At 36.2% G+C, this 20,133-nt stretch overlaps 1 protein-coding gene across 2 annotated transcripts; it reads left to right on the top strand.

The window, feature by feature from the left end:
- The first annotated feature begins 1,754 nt into the window (after window positions 1-1,754).
- LOC121738459 (coatomer subunit beta') lies at window positions 1,755-19,114 on the top strand. Of its 2 annotated transcripts, XM_042130518.1 has the most exons (18): window positions 1,755-1,861; window positions 2,061-2,219; window positions 3,099-3,291; window positions 3,768-3,916; window positions 4,076-4,250; window positions 4,377-4,563; window positions 5,148-5,281; window positions 5,385-5,684; window positions 7,766-7,856; window positions 10,093-10,258; window positions 10,955-11,124; window positions 11,581-11,749; window positions 12,386-12,647; window positions 13,451-13,607; window positions 15,711-15,840; window positions 16,392-16,561; window positions 18,452-18,602; window positions 18,967-19,114. In XM_042130518.1, the coding sequence occupies exons 1-18, from the start codon at window positions 1,859-1,861 to the stop codon at window positions 18,997-18,999; spliced, it is 2,799 nt and encodes a 932-aa protein (XP_041986452.1). In that variant the 5' UTR covers window positions 1,755-1,858; the 3' UTR covers window positions 19,000-19,114. The 2 variants fall into 2 exon arrangements, with proteins under 2 accessions (XP_041986452.1, XP_041986451.1); XM_042130517.1 differs by lacking the exon at window positions 1,755-1,861 and having other exon boundaries at window positions 2,049-2,219.
- Window positions 19,115-20,133: the final 1,019 nt, after the last annotated feature.

The raw sequence follows: 20,133 nt of genomic DNA, 5'->3' as shown, positions 1-20,133 counted from the left end.
TTTGTGTGGTTTAGACGTGGAGATGAATATATGTATTACTTATCTTTCATTTGAAACCAAAATATCCTCGCAGTGTGACTCCTAATTCTTTAAAATGGTACCTTAAAATCGCTGATATTTGTGAAAAAATGTGATAGCGTCCTTAAGCATAAAATATAAAATTCATATATTATATAATAATAAAATTCAGATTTAGTATTAAAAGTTTGTTAGACGTTATTTTCTTTTTAGTGTAAATAAATAATATACATAACAATAATTATGTACCTACTACTGTATTAAAATTTTATATTAATTACTTTTTTTATTATTTTATTTATAAATCTTGGTCCTTTAGTTTAGCTATCATCTGCTCTTGTGTTTGTGATTCAAATTCAATTCCTGTAACTTGTTCCTAAGGCACCCCCGCCATTGCCCCACACAGGCGCGTTATTACTTATTATCGGTCGATAATATCGCATGCGTTATTTCGATATCTGTTTTTGGTTTTTAGTACATTTTGTATTAGGATGGTCATGTAGTTACACACAGCTGCGACAATAACGCCGCAATGGAAGTAGGACGTTGCGTTTCTCTGTCCTGCGATATTCCGATATCAGTTCTAGAATGTTTTAAGTATCTGGACGCAATCGACTAGATAAACAGTTGTAGGACGTTTGGTTTTATCGACAGTTTGAGAATTTAGAGTGGTTACAGGACTGTATGAGTGTCCTTAAAACTTTTCTATGGATATCTCTTAAAAATACGCAAACACATAAATACGCGCTGACTTGTTGGAGTCTTCCTTGCATACAGTGCGTGCGCTGCGTTGACTTTTTTGCATACCTGTAGTGCTAGCACGGCGACCAGCGGAAATGCGAAAGTATGGACAAACTGTGGAAATAAACCTAAGGTGCCGTTCCGATCTTTTTTCGTTCCGAAAAATTCAATTAAAATGCCACTTTATGACAGACTATAGTCACAAACTGTGGAGATAAACTTAAGGTGCCGTTCCGATCTTTTTTAGTTCCGAATAATTCAATTAAAAAGCCACTTTATGACAGACTATAGTTCTAAAAATTCAAATAATATCCTACATTATGACATATACTATAGTGTGTCATAAAGTGGCATTTTAATTGAATTTTTCGGAACGAAAAAAGATCGGAACGGCACCTTAGGTTTATTTCCACAGTTTGTCCATACTTTCGCATTTCCGCTGGTCGCCGTGCTACCGCTACAGATGATACTGATAGTCATAGATAATATGATAGGGATATTATGGATATTAGTATAATAATGTCAAGAAACTTATATTAAACACTATAAGCTTCTTGAATAATGCCGTCGCGGTGACGGTGCACGGTGCAAGGAATCGGAATTCGGGACGCATTATCGCAATACCGCATGCGATATTATCTTTGGATATTATCGACCGACAATAACGCGCCTGTGTAAGGCTCTCCTTTAGAGTCCAGCCAAATTGGTAGCAAGAATATTATCTCATTTAAGATTTTGGAATCTGTCTGTTTACCTAATACGGTTTAACAGGTATTATAGAAAAAAGCGAAAGGCAAATATTTATATTTTTGTCCTTTCACTCGACATGGGTTTTTGCAAAGACCTATGGTTTTTAATGGGTTTGGCCTTTGTTGTTCTGTGTATGGTGTAAGCTGCACATCTCTAATCTTGCTAAAACTATTTATTTTTTGACAAACTGTAGTGAGCTATGTTAAAAATGCAATAAAAATGTTTCGTTACGTGTATCCGAATGATCAGCCATTAGAAAAAAAAATAAAGTGACACGTCCACCCACCCTGTCAAAATCCACGGTTTCACGTATTCTGCATGACAATTTTTCATGTTTTAACTTAGAAAAATGGTAAGAATTATGTTAATTTCATGAAATTAATAAATCTAAAGTGTTAATTGTTGATATGTTTACGTGCGCGCTGTTTTGGCCACGTAGTTAGGGTCGGTGATAGTATGTCATCATTCGTATGTCGGCTTCGCTGTGCTATCGTTGTAATGTTTAGTGGTTTATCGTGTTTTTAACGTGTTCCGTTGATATGTTTCCGAAGCCGTTGAGATTGGATATCAAGAGGAAGCTGACGGCTCGGTCCGATCGGGTGAAGTGCGTCGACCAGCATCCTACTGAGCCGTGGCTTCTGTGCTCGTTGTACAGCGGCGACGTCAACATTTGGAATTATGAAACACATACACAGATCAAGAGATTCGAGGTAAGGATTTATTTTTATTGTAAATCACATATTTTTGCTTATTCTATAATCTCCACCAAAGTTCATCTTGATGGCCTTCAAACAATTTTATAGGCTGTGTAACATTACTCATAATTCCTCAAATCTACCTCAAAATAATTAATCTACTGTGTACCTCTGTAAAAAGAAATCTCTGACATGTTGATCAAATTCTGAATCAGGTTATTGAAAACTAATTTTATCATTTCAGCACTTGCATTAAAGTAATCAAATTACTAAATAAATCATTGCCTTTGAATAAATTTGTATGATTTGGTGATGTTTGTTATTGTTTTGCTTACTTTTCTATTAAAATATTAAATCAAAATATTGAACGTAGTTAAAAGAAATATGATATAAAAGTTAGATAACATAAAGTGTAAATAAAGTACAATGTCGTTGCTCCTGCCAAATCCCGTATGTGTTTTAAGTCAAATTTTCAGGGGTTGACAATAAACTATTTTATTGAATGATTGATGGATTTAAATAAATAAATTATTATCAATAAATTAAAGGTCTTAGTTCATACATAATAATATTGCCACCATACTGCATTTTTAATTTATTGATACCATCCAACCATCATTAAATAAAATAGTTTATTGTTTACCCCTGAAAATTTGACTAAAACACATACAGGATTTGGCAGGGGCAATGAGGACAAACTCAAATAGGCACAACAGATACAGACATGGACACATTATTGATTAATAATGTTCAATAAACTGAAACAAGAGTTTATCAATAATTTGTATTTAAAAAATCATATGGAAAATGTTGAATAAAACTGAATAAAAAAATCATTTTGATTCTCATCTTAGTTATGATGATGTAACTAGATGTAACATGTATCGGTGACAGGTATGCGACTTGCCAGTCAGAGCTGCAAAGTTTGTGCCACGGAAGAACTGGGTGATCACAGGCTCGGATGACATGCAGATTAGAGTCTTCAACTACAACACCCTAGAAAGAGTTCACTCCTTTGAAGCACATTCCGACTATGTTAGATCTGTTGTAGTTCACCCCACGCAGCCTTACATACTCACTAGCAGTGGTAAGTCATTTGTTTTTAGTAGTTGAACTGTTTTTGTTGAGCTGCAGGCAAATTAGATATTGTGTACAGATTTTGCAACTTATTATTATGCAATACTGCATCAAAACAAAATATAAATAATATACAGCAGATCTCCATATCTCACAAACACACAGGCATTCATCTAAATTCTAAATAATAATTTGAAGTAGCAAAACAGTAGTACAATAGTGACAAGTATTACAAGCTTTTAATATTTGTAGTATTAAAAGCTTACATAATACTTGTCACTGTGTTGACAAAGATACAAGTTGCTAAAGCAAGTTTGATATTTATATTTTCTAAGAGGCTTCCTCACTCTTTCTTTACTTGTCTCTTGGAAGTGACGTAAGCTATGTTTTGTGTAATTTTATTGACAAACTGAATACCACAGCACAGTCCTATCTACTATCATACAACATACTATAAACATCCTACATAACATAAACATTTTGTAGATGACTTGCTTATCAAGCTGTGGAACTGGGACCGCAGCTGGGCCTGTCAGCAAGTGTTTGAGGGGCACACTCATTATGTGATGCAGATCGTCATCAACCCAAAAGACACAAACACATTTGCAAGTGCCAGTCTTGACACAACTGTAAAGGTTTGTATTATTTCCACTTCCTGTTTATTATCTCTTCTATATTAGATGCTAGTTGAATTCTGAGTTTTATTTATCTTGTAAAATCACTTATGTGTTCATGTAACCTTGGTGTCAGATTTTATTATACTTGTATTATATCTGTATTTTTCAATTTCTTAGGTCTGGCAACTGGGTTCATCAATATCTAATTTCACACTGGAGGGTCATGAAAAGGGTGTGAATTGTGTGGATTATTATCATGGTGGTGATAAGCCCTACTTGATAAGTGGTGCTGATGACCGCTTGGTAAAAATATGGGACTACCAGAACAAAACTTGTGTCCAGACTCTTGACAGTATGTAACTTTTGTCTGTTACTTTTTTATTGTATTATGTGTAGTGTGTTAGACCTTTATCTTTTCTTTTGTTGTTCTTTATTATATTTTAGCAAGTGCTACATGTTTATGTTATATTTTACTTAGGTCACATGCAGAATGTATCTGCGGTGTCATTCCACCCAGAGCTACCAATTCTTTTGACTGGTGCAGAAGATGGTACAGTGAGGATCTGGCATGCTGGTACATACAGATTGGAGTCCTCACTCAACTATGGATTTGAGAGAGTCTGGACCATCTCATCTATGCATGGCTCCAACAATGTGGCTATTGGGTAAGTTTCCTTACTATAGTACATCACATTATGATGCAATAATTATATTTGTTAGTATTCCATATTTCAGTTCTATAATCTATACTTTAATATGATAACTCTGCAGAGTTTGTTTGTTTGTTTGTTTGAACGCGCTAATCTCAGAAACTACTGGTCCGATTTGAAAAATTCTTTCAGTGTTAGATAGCCCATTTATCGAGGAAGGCTATATTTTATCACGCTAAGACTAATAGGAGCAAAGAAATAGAGGAACATGTGGAAAAACGGAGGGAAATTATTTGAAATTGCTCATTATCTTAAGAACTACTGGAGCAATTTTTATGTTATTTGGCAAACATGAAGAATAGACCACGTGAAGGGACAAAGGCTATTTTTTGCGGAAAAATGTACGGTTGCGTGAAATTCCTAAATTACGCAAGCAAAGCCGCGCGGAACATCTATATATAATAAAATCGTAGGAAAGTCAATTCTGTACATTGAATATTTTTGTACAATAAATAATACTTGGGATGTGATCTACTATGCTAACGCGGACGAAGTCGCGGGCAACAGCTAGTTAATTAATATTTGTCATTATTGTGCAGGTATGATGAGGGTACAATAATGATAAAAGTAGGCAGAGAGGAACCAGCCATATCCATGGATGTGAATGGTGGTAAAATTATTTGGGCAAAACATTCTGAAATGCAGCAGGTCAATTTGAAAGCACTACCAGAAGGTAAGCTATACTATTCAACCATATTAAAATCCATTTGAATTTGTATTAAGTCATTCTCGGATATGTCTTGGCTTAACTGGTAATAAGTTTTCTTCTTTTATAGGTACTGAAATCAAAGATGGTGAAAGAGTTCCAGTTGTGGCGAAAGATATGGGCTCCTGTGAGATCTACCCACAGACGATAGCTCATAATCCTAACGGTCGTTTTGTGGTGGTGTGTGGTGATGGAGAGTACATCATCTACACTGCCATGGCTCTCAGGAACAAAGCGTTCGGTGCAGCACAAGAGTTTGTCTGGGCTTTCGATAGTTCGGAATATGCTACACTGGAAAACTCGAGTACAGTGAAAGTATTCAAGAACTTCAAGGAGAGAAAGAGTTTCAAGCCTGAATATGGGGCAGAGGGTAAGTGGATCTTCTAAGTTTGTACTGTATTAAAAAAATCCAGTCTAAATACGTGTTATATTCCCTTTGTCACATATAAAAAAAAATAGTAAAAAAAAAAATGTTTAAATTAGATAAATAGGAGTGTGACATACTAGAGGAGGGTTTGCTCCTAATAGAGAGAGATAAATGAAATGTTAAAAAAATCAGTAACAAATTTATTGTTATAAAAAAATATTAACTACATAGTTAATTTAAAAGTAATTTAAAAGAGAGCAGACGCTCATTAAGGATTTAAGTAATTAATCACCAGGGGAGTAGTTTTAGTGGGTTTGTGCTACGCTAGTTACAGCCGTCTGTGTACTCAAGAGGGTATGGGGGACGTCTAGGACCACATGGCACTTAGCTTGGAGACTGGAGGATAGCTAGCCAGTGTGAAGAGCTCCAGCCCCTTCGCGGCGACCGGAGGTGGTCGCTGGTGCTCGGACGTCCCAAATGTGTACAGCAGCCGGTGTTCGCAGGGTGTTTAGGTGGTAGGGCAGCCCGGGGCGGTGGCCATCCACAACCCAAGGCTGGATTATCTTCTATAGCTCCATGATCATGGGGTTGAGCGGGTTATTAAGCTAAGGGGTACATCTTCAACCCGAGTATGGGTTTAACCCGAGTGTGGGTTCCCTGAAAAACCATTCCGGAGTTTCAGACACGTGGAATGGACAGACAACCACGTGGTCCAAATATTTAGGAAAAGAAGCCACGGGTTGCATGTCCATTACAATAAAAGAAAGTAAAAAGAACAATTAATAATTTCAAAATGTGGGTACATTAAGAATATCTAAATTTACGTAAAACAGGGCAAATTAATAATTTGGAACATGTTATATGCTAGATTTTGTTAAATTACAAAAGAAATAAGAGATTATAATTAAATAAATCTTGCCAAAAAGGGCTTAAATTATAAAACAAAGGTTTGCCGGACACATAGTCAGCTAAGTATTTTAGAATAACAGAAGGACATAAATATATCAAAGAAACCTTGTAATTTTCAACACAATTAAGAAGCTTTAAGAAAACTAAATAGACACACAAATTAAACTCACCAATATTGGGAAATAAGTAGGTGTTCAGAAACTACATTCTAGTTTTTGAAATCTAGAAAAAGGCCGATGACATTTCAGACTCGTATTTTATACCCAAAAAGTTTTTTTAAAAAAAGTCAAAAGTCAAAACTAAGAATTAGTAAAGAGCGCGAATTTCAAAAATTAAATTTGATTAAAAGAATTATTAAAATATGAATGTATTGTTATTTAAAATATTTAAATATATAATTTAAATTGTTTTAATATTAAAAAAACATATAGTGATTTCCTAAAAATCGATCAATGAGAAAACTTTAATTCAAAATTATGTCAATAGATGGCGCTAATAGAACAGTTTATTATTTATAAGAAATTTACTATGTTACACCTTGACAATTGTCTTATTTATATGACAACAAAATGCGTTGTCTGGAAAGTCAAGTCTGAGATTTCACATATGAGACATTATAGTCTGTCAAGAAAGTGAAGAAATTAACAAGTGGCAACATCGTCAGAGTAGACAGAATGATAGAGTATGCCGACTTAGAACTGATGTTGAAATTTTGAATTTGACGTATTATGACGAAAATCGTCGCTAGGGTTGTTAGCTTGTTACCTACGAATTTAAAACTATGACATATTCGATGGACGTGTTCCTCTTTGGTCGTTTTGTTGTTTGTGTTTTGGCACATGCGATTAAAATTGTCAGAATCCAATTTTGAAATCTTTATTTTAAATATTTAAAAATAAATTATATCAGCCAGCGCGAGGCACAATCCATTCATAATCCTAGTGAAACCCGACGAATTTGACAGATATTGAAACCTGTCCGTTTCTTTGCAGTCGAACTACTGGTAGTTATGTCTATTGTGACATCGTAGTGTCATCCCTTTCAAATCAAAGGGATGACACTACAATGTTGCCACTTTTTAATTTCTTCACTTTCTTGACGGACTATATGTAATTTTAATCAACTACTCACATGTTTAGCATTTGTATTCATTTGCTGGTGGTTTTTTTTTTCAGGTATCTTTGGTGGTTACATGCTGGGTGTTAAGTCTATCAGTGGTGTAGCCTTTTCCTTCTATGATTGGGAACAGTTGGAGCTTATTAGAAGGTAACTGATTATTTAAATTTACAAGTTATAATGAACACGTCCTTAGTTTATAGCAATGCTTTGCAATTTAAATTACAACTTGGTGTTATAATTATATATAATATTATATTAGTAGGTTTTACTGCGCCGATTTTTTCTTGGATATTTTATGATCTATAATAATACTTATTAATATATATTACTTATTAATTTATTATCATTTAAAAACAATGTTATCGTATGTTTTTATATTAAAACTGCAGGTTCTATTTCTATGTTGCATAATATCTTAATTTTTAATTAAATTTATTTGAGTATTTGCGAATTTTTCTGTAGTTATGATTATTTATGTTATGATGGTTGTAAATCACATTAAATAATATACATTAAATATTATAACATCTTCATAGTTACAACACATATGGACCTTCTGAGTAAGGTAGCAGAATAGTTGTGTAAAAATTTTTAATTTATAACTTACAAATGTTTATAATGTTATATTTATGACCTAGATATGATTAAGGCGAATAAAGTTGTCAGTAAAGTTATAAATGCGAATGTCTGTACCAGTATATACCTATAGATGTTTGTATTGATAACTTTGTCATGTAAATGGCTAAACTGATTTCGATAAGAATTGCCATAGATATAGCTTGCGATATTTATTGCTTACTATACAATAACAAAATTCATGAGTAGAGCAGTAGCTCTACTAATGAACTTTGTTATTGTATAATAAAAATATGTTTTCATTTTAGTATAATTTAAGATTCATCACTAGTAAGATTTTAAATGATTAAATGCGAAATTGAACACGCTATGCTTGCTTGATTTACTGGAAATATTTACTTCTATTGTAATGTTAACAAATCCTAAAGTATATTCGTCTGTTACCTCTTGACACTGAAACATTTTTATGAAAATAAAAAAATTGCGCAACGAAAATGCGGGCAACGTGTGCCTCTATAAAGTATAATTGTCTAATAGATTGATTGGAAACACATATCACTTTATCACTACATACGAGTGAGTAAAATGCACCTAAATTTGGCCACTGTCTGGGCTGTGTACTATTAACCCAGCCCTAGTAATATCATGTCAAGTTTCAAGAACAAAAATCTGCGAAATGTTATTTCTCCTATTAAATTTTATTTTACATATAAGTAATGTAAGATTATATTGTACGAGCTTTTGCCCGCGGCTTCGCTCGCGTTAAGAAGTATTATTATACAAACTGTCTTCCCCTATTTTAAACCCTTGGGGGTGGAATTGATCAAAATCCTTTCTTAGCGGATGCCTACGTCATAACATGTACTTGCATGCCAAATTTCAGCCCGATCGGTCCAGTGGTTTAGGCTGTGCGTTGATAGATCACCATGTCAGTCAGTCACCTTTGAGTTTTATATATAAAGATTTATGGATGATGGAACTGGGCTATTTAATAGCTTTGAGGCAAATGCGAAGAATTTGTAATTCGTAATATTCAATTATTTTTAAATTGTGCTTCTAGTCATAATAAAATAATTTTGAATCATATCCTGCTGAATATTGTTTAGTTACATATTTAGACTTTCAAAATGATATTTTGTATTTTGTAAGTATAATACTGCCCTGTGTAAATAAACCATTTCATACAATATAGCCTAATTACACTGACATATATTTTAAGAAATAATTGTTATAATGTCTTTTACTGTTTGTAGTAGAAATACTTATATGCTGTGTAAATAAAAAAATGTTTTGTGTAATGCACTGCACATTATCTTTGTATTTCGTGTGATGTAATATCATATTAAATATTTTTATCAGCTAGCTTGTAAGTTTAATGTTAAATTAAATCTATGAAAAATTAAATCTATGGTGTCGCGCGTGTGTATTGATGCTAACGCGCAACTGTATCGATACTAAAGCGTGACAGCATCGATACAAAAATTGCTGGTGTCACGATGCTATCGCGTGTTTCAAAAACGCGCGACTGCATAGCTGTTAAAAGTCGCAGTGTATAAGAGGCCTAAATGATCTAAAGAATATGACTGCAATAGCAACTCAATACGAATTTTTTGTGAGATTATTCACAAATGCTTAAAAGCGTCCATATTACCTATGATTAGTCCACTGTAATGGAAAATTTACATATTTATTAAGTAATTTTATGGATTTAATGAATTTTATGTGTAGATATATAATGTGAGATGATGGAATCGTCTAACTAGATTAGAAAGAAGTGCAGAAGAGTCTAACTAGAAGTATATTTCAGGATCGAGATCCAACCCCGTCATGTGTTCTGGTCTGAGAGCGGCAACTTGGTATGTCTGGCGACTGATGAGGCGTACTACGTGTTGAAATACAACGCCGCTGTTGTCACTCAGGCGAGGGAGACCAATACTAACATTACTGAGGATGGAGTCGAGGATGCTTTTGAGGTAATGGCCGATACTTGTGGGATTTTAGGCATTATTTTTATGGGCATTGGGCTACCGCTCATTCCCACCAATTAATCTAATGTGTCGCCAGAATCGACTGCGACAAACTAACTAAAAAGCCCTTTGTTATTATCTTAGGGAGCTCAAAGCTAAAGCTGCTTTGGGACTGCTATGAAATTAATTCCAATTTTCTGTATCAAATCTTTTTGGTCCTGTTTGTTAGTTGGACAAATATTGATAACACTACTATATACTATACAGGGTGTAACAAAAACAAGTGATAATACTTTAGGATGTGTACGTGTTCCTTGTAGAGAGTTCACTGTGAAAGTAGCAGCCCTGAAAGACCAACTTTTTTTTCACTTTTGTATGGGGAAACTCGTGACGCTCGGGCCCTTGCCCATACAAAAGTGAAAAATTTTTTTCGTCTTTCAGCGCTGCTACTTTCACAGTGAAGTCTCTACAAGGAACACGTACACACCCTAAAGTATTATCACTTATTTTTGTTACACCCTGTATACACTAAATATTGATATCACGAAATTGATTTTTCATAAACTATCGAGAGATCGCTTGAGCCCAATCTCGTGAGTCGTGAGGGTTGCATTTTTTTTAACTGTATAAATCATCAATAATTTATTTAACAAGGCTAGACTTTAAGCTTATATAGAGTGTTAAATTGTCTCTTCTCGCCAGGTGGTCGGCGAAGTCAATGAAACAGTGAAGACTGGTCTGTGGATCGGCGACTGCTTCATATACACGAACTCTCTCAACAGGATATGTTACTATGTGGGCGGAGAGATCGTCACAATATCGCATCTCGATCACACCATGTATATCCTGGGATATGTCGCTAAAGAGAACAGGTAAGATAGCAGGGAATATTATTTATTATCAGGTTAATTATTCGGTGTCATAATGTTTTTATTCATTAGTTATTCATAAACTGTGTCATGTACAAAATTATGCAACATTGTTCCTTGTTAGATCTAATCCATTTCCAAGAAAATGGTATTCTCGTTTCTTGCATAAAAGTGGTAGAATACAAGGGTATAAGACATAAGTATTTGGTTACTACAACGTCTCAACACCAAAAGCAACAAGTTACAAACTCACTATTGTATCACACAAAAATATATATAAGTACTTTTGAACACCTTGTTGTGAGTTGGGTTGGTGTCAAGCCATTATAATATTTCTAAATCTGGGTTTAAGTATATCCTTCCAAAACTCTTCCTCACCATCTGCCTTTAATGCTATAGTTCAAACATAAGTCTAAAGGCGTATACGATGATGATGGTTAAAATGATGATTATTTTCAGGCTATACGTGAATGACAAGGAGTTGAACATAGTATCCTACTCCCTGCTGCTGCCCGTCCTCGAATACCAGACGGCGGTGATGAGGGGAGACTTTGAGACAGCAGATCGTGTGTTACCCACCATACCGCACGACCATCGCACCAGAGTCGCACACTTCCTGGAGAAACAGGTAAGGTCACCGAGTAGAAAGTTCATCCGCAGCTTGGCGACTCAGTATCAAAGTGTATCAAAGTTTTTTCTTTCTATCAAAGATAGACTTTTCGTTATCATACTTCCGAATGTTGTGAAACGACGGAAGAAATGCGTCACACTGTAGCGTAAAAGTTGCTTTAAGGTGGCCATACACGGGACAATTATCGTAACGATTTATATCCTCGATGTTAAAATCGAACGACAAATTGTATGTGTGTAGCAATATCGCAAACGATTTTACGTTCAAAAGATCGATTGGACGATTTTCTTGACGATCGATCGAAACGACAAATTGTCCCGTGTATGGACACCTTTAAGCTTGCGTTATCTTTAAACAGCATTTTAATCCAATAATAAAAAAGTGTCAAGTCACAGTTATTGTGATGTATACTCGCGCCGCGACGGTGCGCATCTCGTACAAGGCGCGCCGTCTGTTAGTGACGCTTCCTCATATTTTTCTTCCTAATAAACTGAAGCCTGTATGCTGTTTAGGGTTGTGCAACAATATCCTTCTTAGTCATTAATGAAAATATACTTTACATATCAGTTTTAGCTGTGAAGGGTAAAACAAAATCATTAATTAGCTGTTTCTTAATACTTACCTTATTCTTAGGGCTTCAAACAACAAGCTCTCGCGGTATCCACGGAGCCCGAGCACCAGTTCGAGTTGGCCCTCTCCCTGGGCGAGCTCAGACGGGCGAGGCAGTTGGCGGAGGAGGCGACCCTGGCCGAGGGGGCCCCGTCGAGGTCCTCGTCAGCTCGGTGGAGCAGACTCGGAGCAGCAGCCGCCGCCGCAGCAGACACGGAGCTGACCAAGATATGCTACCACAATGCTCACGATTACAGCGCTTTGTTACTGTTCGCGGTTAGCACAGGTGAGATTGAGAACTTGCTTCGATCGATGGGAGAGCCATGCTTCGGCACGAATGGGCCGGCTCGACCGGAGAAATACCACGTTCTCACAGAAAACCGGCGTGAAACAGCACTTGTGCTGTGTTTCGCCGAGTGAGTGAGTTTACCCAGGCCCAATTCCCTTCCCTATCCTCCCCTATTCCCTTCCCTTTCCAACCGGCATCCCTATCCTCCCCTATTACCCTATTCCCTCTTAAAAGGCCGGCAACGCACCTGCAGCTCTTCTGATGCTGCGAGTGTCCATGGGCGACGGAAGTTGCTTTCCATCAGGTGACCCGTTTGCTCGTTTGCCCCTTCTCTCATAAAAAAAAGATATTCTCTAGGGAACAGGAAAAGCAATGAAAAGTACGAATTAACTTGGTTTAAATGATCTCAAACAAAACATAAAATCGTTTAAATGTGCGTTTGTATTTCTTGATTGCTAAGGGTTGGGACATTTCAATTGGTAGCATTATGCTGAACTGAGTTAACATTTAAATCAAAATGAATGAAACATAGTAGAGTGCTAATGTAAAACAATAGGAGCATATTCTTTCCTATACTTACATTACTCTGGCTTATTATTGCCACAACTTTGGCTTAGTATCAATTTGCGTAAACTGACCGTATATTACTCGTATCGAGGTCCTTGTTGGACTCTTAGGCTAGAGATATTTTACGTCCATATTTATCTGTTCGTAACTGAAAAAGTATATAGTATTTGCAGCTGCAGCTGTTTATTGGTTTGTTGGGTGACTTGGTATACTAATTTATACTTATTTTTCAGGCGACAAAGCGCTATTAGAGGACGTAGCTCGGATGTCAGCGGAAGAAGGAGACGACAATATTGCCTTCGCTTCATACTTCACTCTCAACGATCTTGAGTCGTGCATGCAACTGCTCATCAAGCGCAGCAAATATCCAGAAGCCGCTTTCTTTGCCAGGTAAATAAATGATGCTTGTCAATGCCAGAAATCTGTGTCTGGAACCTCTTGGCAGTAAAGTTAGCTGGAATCTTTCGTAATCAAAAAACTCTTGTAATAAATCGGAAAAATAATCACAAGCCTTAAAGTGAATCAGAATGTTTTAATAAGATTGCACAGAAATGCAATTGAAATTTCGTGAGCTTAGTCAGAAACTCAGAACTAAGTGATAATTGGGCTTGTACTCGAATTCGACAACTCTAACACACAAAAGCCAACACGTTGACCAATGTCCGCGCTATAAATTTCAGAATGCGAGTCGAACAGTAAATTGTGAATAGTCCCGCTAAATTCAATAAAATACTAGTGTAGGGTGCACAAAACATGTAGGCCATATGTTTTGTTCACCCAGCACCACTATTTTTACTGCCTAAAGGTGATCACACATTTATCAGCACGCACACGCCAAACGCGCCACATTTTAGAAGTTGTATGAAATGATGTACTATCAGAGAAGTTGATTCCTAGGCAGATGGGGGACCTACGTAATTTGGTCGCGTTACGACAAACCCAGACGACAGATTACAAATTAAAGCTTAGAACAAACCTACGCGTCAGTGACATGGGACGCGGTACGCGATACGGGAGCGTCTGCAACGCGAATCTGGGCGTGCACACCTGCGCGACTACGGCGCGAACCGTCAAACATCATTTGTTAATGAACAGTCACTGAAGACGCGCGACTTTTAATCTGGCGTATGCTAAACTGTTGTGGTAATGACATCCTTATACTTAACATCAGAGTCCGATGCGTCGGACGGACGGACATGAGGTTTGCGAGGTGCTAAGCTTGCTTTTGATTTGGAAGGTGCAGAGGAATAAAACACGTCCACAATTGTCAAGTTGAATTAATTTAGGCGCCTACCACACGTGCATGCTTGACTACAGATTTGCTTGCGCATGCCGGCTTGAACACTGAACATTATGCTTGTAGTTGGTAAAACAGTAGTACGCGCAAGCCCCAAAGTTTATCTTGATGGTTTTTAAACTTGCTTGAAATTCAGGCATGCCTTCCTGTAGAAACTTGTCTGCGCGTGTGGTTGGAAATTCAGTGTTTAAGCCGCTCTTTGTCAGTCAAAATATGGTGTTAAAATGCGCGCACGCTGCTATAAAATTGCAGATTTACGTACATATTATAAACGTCAGTTTGCAACTGAATTCATTGAATTATAAAAATCTCTAAATCTCTGCTCGCTCTGTGGAAAATCAAATCGAAAGATTATTCTGACAGGAATAAAAAAAAATACGCATATGAAAAAAAAAATATTTTATTTATGCATTATCATTTATCAATTTTGTCACTAGCAAACACTGGAAAAATAAAAGCAGAAGAAATAGTTCTTCATTGAGAAATGAGAAACATTGTTTATACGCCGACGATCTCGGCAAGAATGTGGCTTGCGCATGCATGTGGTAGATAAGTCAGTCTTACGTCTTTTCATGCGAGAAGCATGCGTTAGCGAAACTGTGTTCAAGCATGCACATGTGGTAGGTGCCATAATATTATCATGACACAATCTATCAAAACGTAAACAAATCATAAAAATCATAAACTAAAGAGTTGTGCAAAATTATATTATAAAAAAGGTTTTATAAAGAAGTCTAGTTATATACACCTCAAACACACGCCTGTCACGGTCTGACACTTGACGCGCACGTCCCGCTTGGCCGACGTGACCATCCCGCGTCGCGGTCGCGCAGGTGTACACAGCGCCATAAGATTACATGGGTAGCGTCCGCCGCACGGTAGACGCTCCCGCTTCGCAGTTCTTTGCGTTGGTCGCGTAGGTTTGGCCTAAGCTTAACATTAAATTGACATGATCCTACCAAATGACGTTGGTCTGTCAACTGCGTAGGAATCAATTTCCTCGATGGTACAACCTCGGCCCTCGCACATTCGTCCGCACCGCACGCACCGCTTTTCGTGTACTATGGTCTACGCTTTGCGTTCGACACGTACGGTGCTGACAAATATGCGATCAGCTTTACAAACAGCAACAATCCAATTTCTACGTCTATATTTTAATATATAGTCAAAAATATAGTCACTATATAATATTTCAGGTCATACATTCCGTCTAAGATGAGCGAGGTGGTGAAACTGTGGCGGGAAGCGGTCGGCGCTGTTAACAAGAAGTCAGGACAGTCGCTCGCTGTTCCCGACCAGTATGAAAACCTCTTCCCTGAGTATTCGGTGAGTAGTTGGAATGATGTGGAAACCAAGTATATCTGCTGGTGGAGTAGAAGTAGCATATAATCGGTTATTTTTAAAACTGTTAGGCACAAAACTTAAGTTTATGTTAGCAACTTAAGTTCTTCCAACTTTCAAAAAGTGTATTCATGATACCTATTTTGAATAAAAAGATATTTTATTTATTTATTATTTATTTAAGTTTATAGTAAGAATACCAGTTCATTTGCAATGGATCGAAATGATTGGCAGCTTTAAGTTATACCTGTGGTCTCGACAATAACAGATTTTGTGCTGTTATGCTAATTTTACCATAACAGCTATGTACTCGTATGTATGAACTGGTTTCTAATGGACTTTCCTCATAACTGCTTTCTAAGAAACCAGTTACAAATGAATGATCGCCCTATGTCGACACACAAATGCTGTACGATGTATTTTCCATTGTAACTTTCTTGGTTTTCATATTAGCGAGAGCACGATATTTTGATTTAATATTCAAATCATATCTAAAAATATCCATTCAACTAACTGATGACAGTTTTTGTTTACAGCAATCATTAGAATTAGAACAATTCCAAAAAGAGTTCGGCTTCGAATATCATTCCCAATTAGCAAATTTACCGGCCAACGCCGAAACTAGTAATATTGAAAGAGATCTCTCACAAGAGAAGACAGAAGCAGAGAGTAAGGGATTGTGGAAACCTGGGCCCTCCAAAGAAAGGTAAGCTATATATTCTTTTATATTATAATAAGGAGGCAAACGAGCAAACAGGTCGCATGATGGAAAGCAACTTCAGTCGCCCATGGACACTCGCAACATCAGAGGAGCTGCAGGTGCGTTGCTGGCCCTTTAAGAGGGAATAGGGTATAGGGTAGGGGAGGGTAGGGTTAGGGAATAGGGAAGGGGATTGGGCCTCCGGTAAACTCACTCGGCGAAACACAGCACAAGCGCTGTTTCATGCCGGTCTTCTGTGCACCCGTGGTGTTTCTCCGGCCGAGCCGGCCCATCGTGCTCAAAGAACGGCTCTCCCACGGTAGAGTTGAGGCGTTGTGTAGAGGCTTGGGGGGTGATTTGTAATTTCATTTTATCTGCATGCATTTTTAAATTAAAACAATGGGGGATGCTAAAACATAATTTGTTCTGGAAGAAGGTAGTAGACAAATTAGTTTGGGAACCCCTGTGTTACCCGTGTTAGCTGTGCCGTGTTAGCGATTTCATGACGAAAACTTGTCTATGTCCTTTCCCCAGACTTAGACCAGTTTAAGCATTAAAAGGTGACAGATAGACTTACATGTCGCTCATATTAAAGGGTATTTTTGGCTACTACTGTGTAATCAGAATAGAACCATGCCCTCAATGATCTTTAAATGTTCATTAAAAGCCCGCGCGAACGATTGATTAGTATTTTTTGCCGATCAGTAAAGAATATGTATGTATCTATAGTACTACTATTAGAGAAGTCGATTCCTAGGCAGATGGCAGATCTAAGTAATTTGGTCGCGTTTGTCAAACCCATCCGACCGATCACAATTATAGTTTGTGCGTTTTAAGATGATATGGGTGACAGTTTTCATATTCCTTGCTACGCGTTTTTTTTACAAGAAAACCAAAAAAATCTAAATGTAATAAATTATATTCCATCTACAAAAACAAATGTTTCATATAATTGTAAATGAATAAAAATGAAAAGTTGCTAAATGCTAACTTATTAATATAAAATTATAAATATTGACTATGAAATAGGAGTATAAAATTATTGTTACGAAAACATTTGAAAAAAGTAGATGCATGAAACGGAACTTATGTCAATAGAGATTGACTCTGTTGAATCGAAATAAATCGATAAAAAAGGGCGGCCATCTTAAATCGCCGGCACCACTGAAATGTCAGTACGAAGTCGATAATTTCGATTGCAATTCCTTTACGAAGTGATTCGATATTTTTAAATTATCGATTAATTTTTGTTAGGTAACTTACCTACTATTGTCAATTATAATGTGTCACGCATATCATCATAAAACGCACAAACTTATAACATTGAATTGACATATTGGTGCGCTTATATGGGCAACTAAAATGCTCAACTCCAGCCAATTCTGGTCAACTTTGACGTCACGATTACTTCAAGCAATTTGCGACAACAAGCAGCAATATTGCGCAACACAATATTGAGTGATATGGCCATCGAATATATTTTTAAGAAGCGCTTACACGGGCAATTAATTGCCGGCGACACAAATGGAGCGATCTGGAGCAATTTAGTGGGGCAACATGGGGCAATTTTAATAAATAGCGGCGATACGAATTGACGAATATCCGATGGGCTCGTGTATGACAGTATATGACAGTATTGTTGCTGCTTGTTGCCGAAAATTGCTTGCTGTAGTCGTGACGTCAAAGTTGACGAGAGTGGAGCAATTTTAGTTGCCCGTATAAGCGTCCCTGCGTAATGACATTGAGCGATATGAATTAAATCGCTCCAAATTGCTCCACTAATTGCTCCAGATCGCTCCATTCATGTCGCCGACGTAGGTCGTCAACTGCCTAGGAATCAATGACCTCAATGATACAATTTCTCTCAAAACATACACTTATAAGCAATACTTTCAGGGAACCGTCAATAGAAAGCAAACCGAGCAGAGAGGCGGAGGTGGTGAGCGACAAACCGTATGAGATCAACGTGAAGCGCAAAGACTCACTCGACATGGAGGAGATTGAGAGGGAAATAGACGATATGAACTTAGACAATGATGATAATTTGGTAAGGATCTAAATTTGTTTTTTTTTCATTTTTTTGAGGAAAATCTTTAGAATAAGTCGGTTTAAGGATGTTGGTATTATAAGTTTTTTTCAGTTGTTTTAATGGAATTTATGCAAATTTTTCTATAAAGTAATGTTTCGTATTGTGCCTAGTTACAAAAGTGAGAGTGTTGAATAAAAGAGAAAAATAAATAAATATGAAAGCTTAATGCCTTTCCTAATAAAATTAGTTACATATTTCTATCAAGGCACTTTTAATGTTTATTTTATCTACGTGCAAAAATTATCTGGGACTCGATTGATGAGTGAAATAGCAATGATTTTGATTTTTTATTTTGATAAAATACTGTTTTTTTCCTTTTCAGGACTTATCAGACGAAGCCGACTTGATTGATTAATATCTAAGTGTATTTAGATTTTTTATTTTATATTATAATTACGATTAAAGTGTGTATTTCCTAAAGTGCTAATACAGTTAAGGTTAATATAGTATTATAAATGTTTTATTTCAAATTGTCGTATTTATTTTCCCTATGATATATACTTACACTGAAAAATAACATTGTAATATAAACGCCATGCCTAATAGTCTGAGAGGTAGCATTTAAAAATCTAAACATATTTTTTTATTATATTCTAAGGGTCACCGCAGATTTACAATTTCAAGTTGGCCGACTATCGTTTAACTAAATTGCATAGTTTCACAATTAATTTGGACAACTTTTTAATTGTGGGTAATCGGAAGAGAATCGCGGTCTGATACGATTGGTGTCCAATTATTTAGTTGTACAATTTATACTATGCGATTTAGTTGGCTAACTTGAAATTGTAAGTCTGCGGTCGCTCTAAAGTCCGGTCGCCTGATATAGAGAAATTAGGATATTGGCCTATGAAGCATGTCTCACATAAGTTCGAATATATGTGCTTGGAAACGAGGTAATAATATTTTCGTGTTCGTTTGAAGATGAAGCGGCGACAGATCGATATTCTCTCTATCTGGCGACCGGACTTTTTTTACTATTTCAATAATATGGGCTCGACCACAAACCCTAAAAGAATATCGAAATATATTATGAAAGAAATCTTAGTGTTAGTTTTAATGATGTTATTGATCAAATATAATATTAATATGTTAATTAAAAAGTTGGACGCTTTGATTATTTCAATTATTAATAAACAAATTTTTTGTCAATTATTATTTTGTACTTAATTTTCTTATCTGAAATTTTGGAAGACATCAAAAAGTGCTGCCTCTCGAACTAAAAAATTCCATATTCAAATAGCACCGTCAATTTCAATTTTGTATTTTACTAGCAGCGTAAACTATTTTTTATGATATTTAATTTTCATGATATGTGTCGTTCATTGTAATAGTGAATTATCTCCATGCAATTAAGTTTTGAGAAATAGAGTTTTGTTAATTAACGCGTAGAAAAAAACTACAAATTTTTATTCAATGCTTTATATTTTTTTATTGTATGGAAATGAAATATTATAATGGTATATCTTAATTGGCTCCAACGATTTTCATG

Source organism: Aricia agestis, chromosome Z, assembly GCF_905147365.1.
Source record: "Aricia agestis chromosome Z, ilAriAges1.1, whole genome shotgun sequence".
In the NCBI taxonomy this organism is placed as follows: Eukaryota; Metazoa; Arthropoda; class Insecta; order Lepidoptera; family Lycaenidae; genus Aricia; species Aricia agestis.
This window is presented reverse-complemented; position numbering and strand designations above follow the sequence as displayed.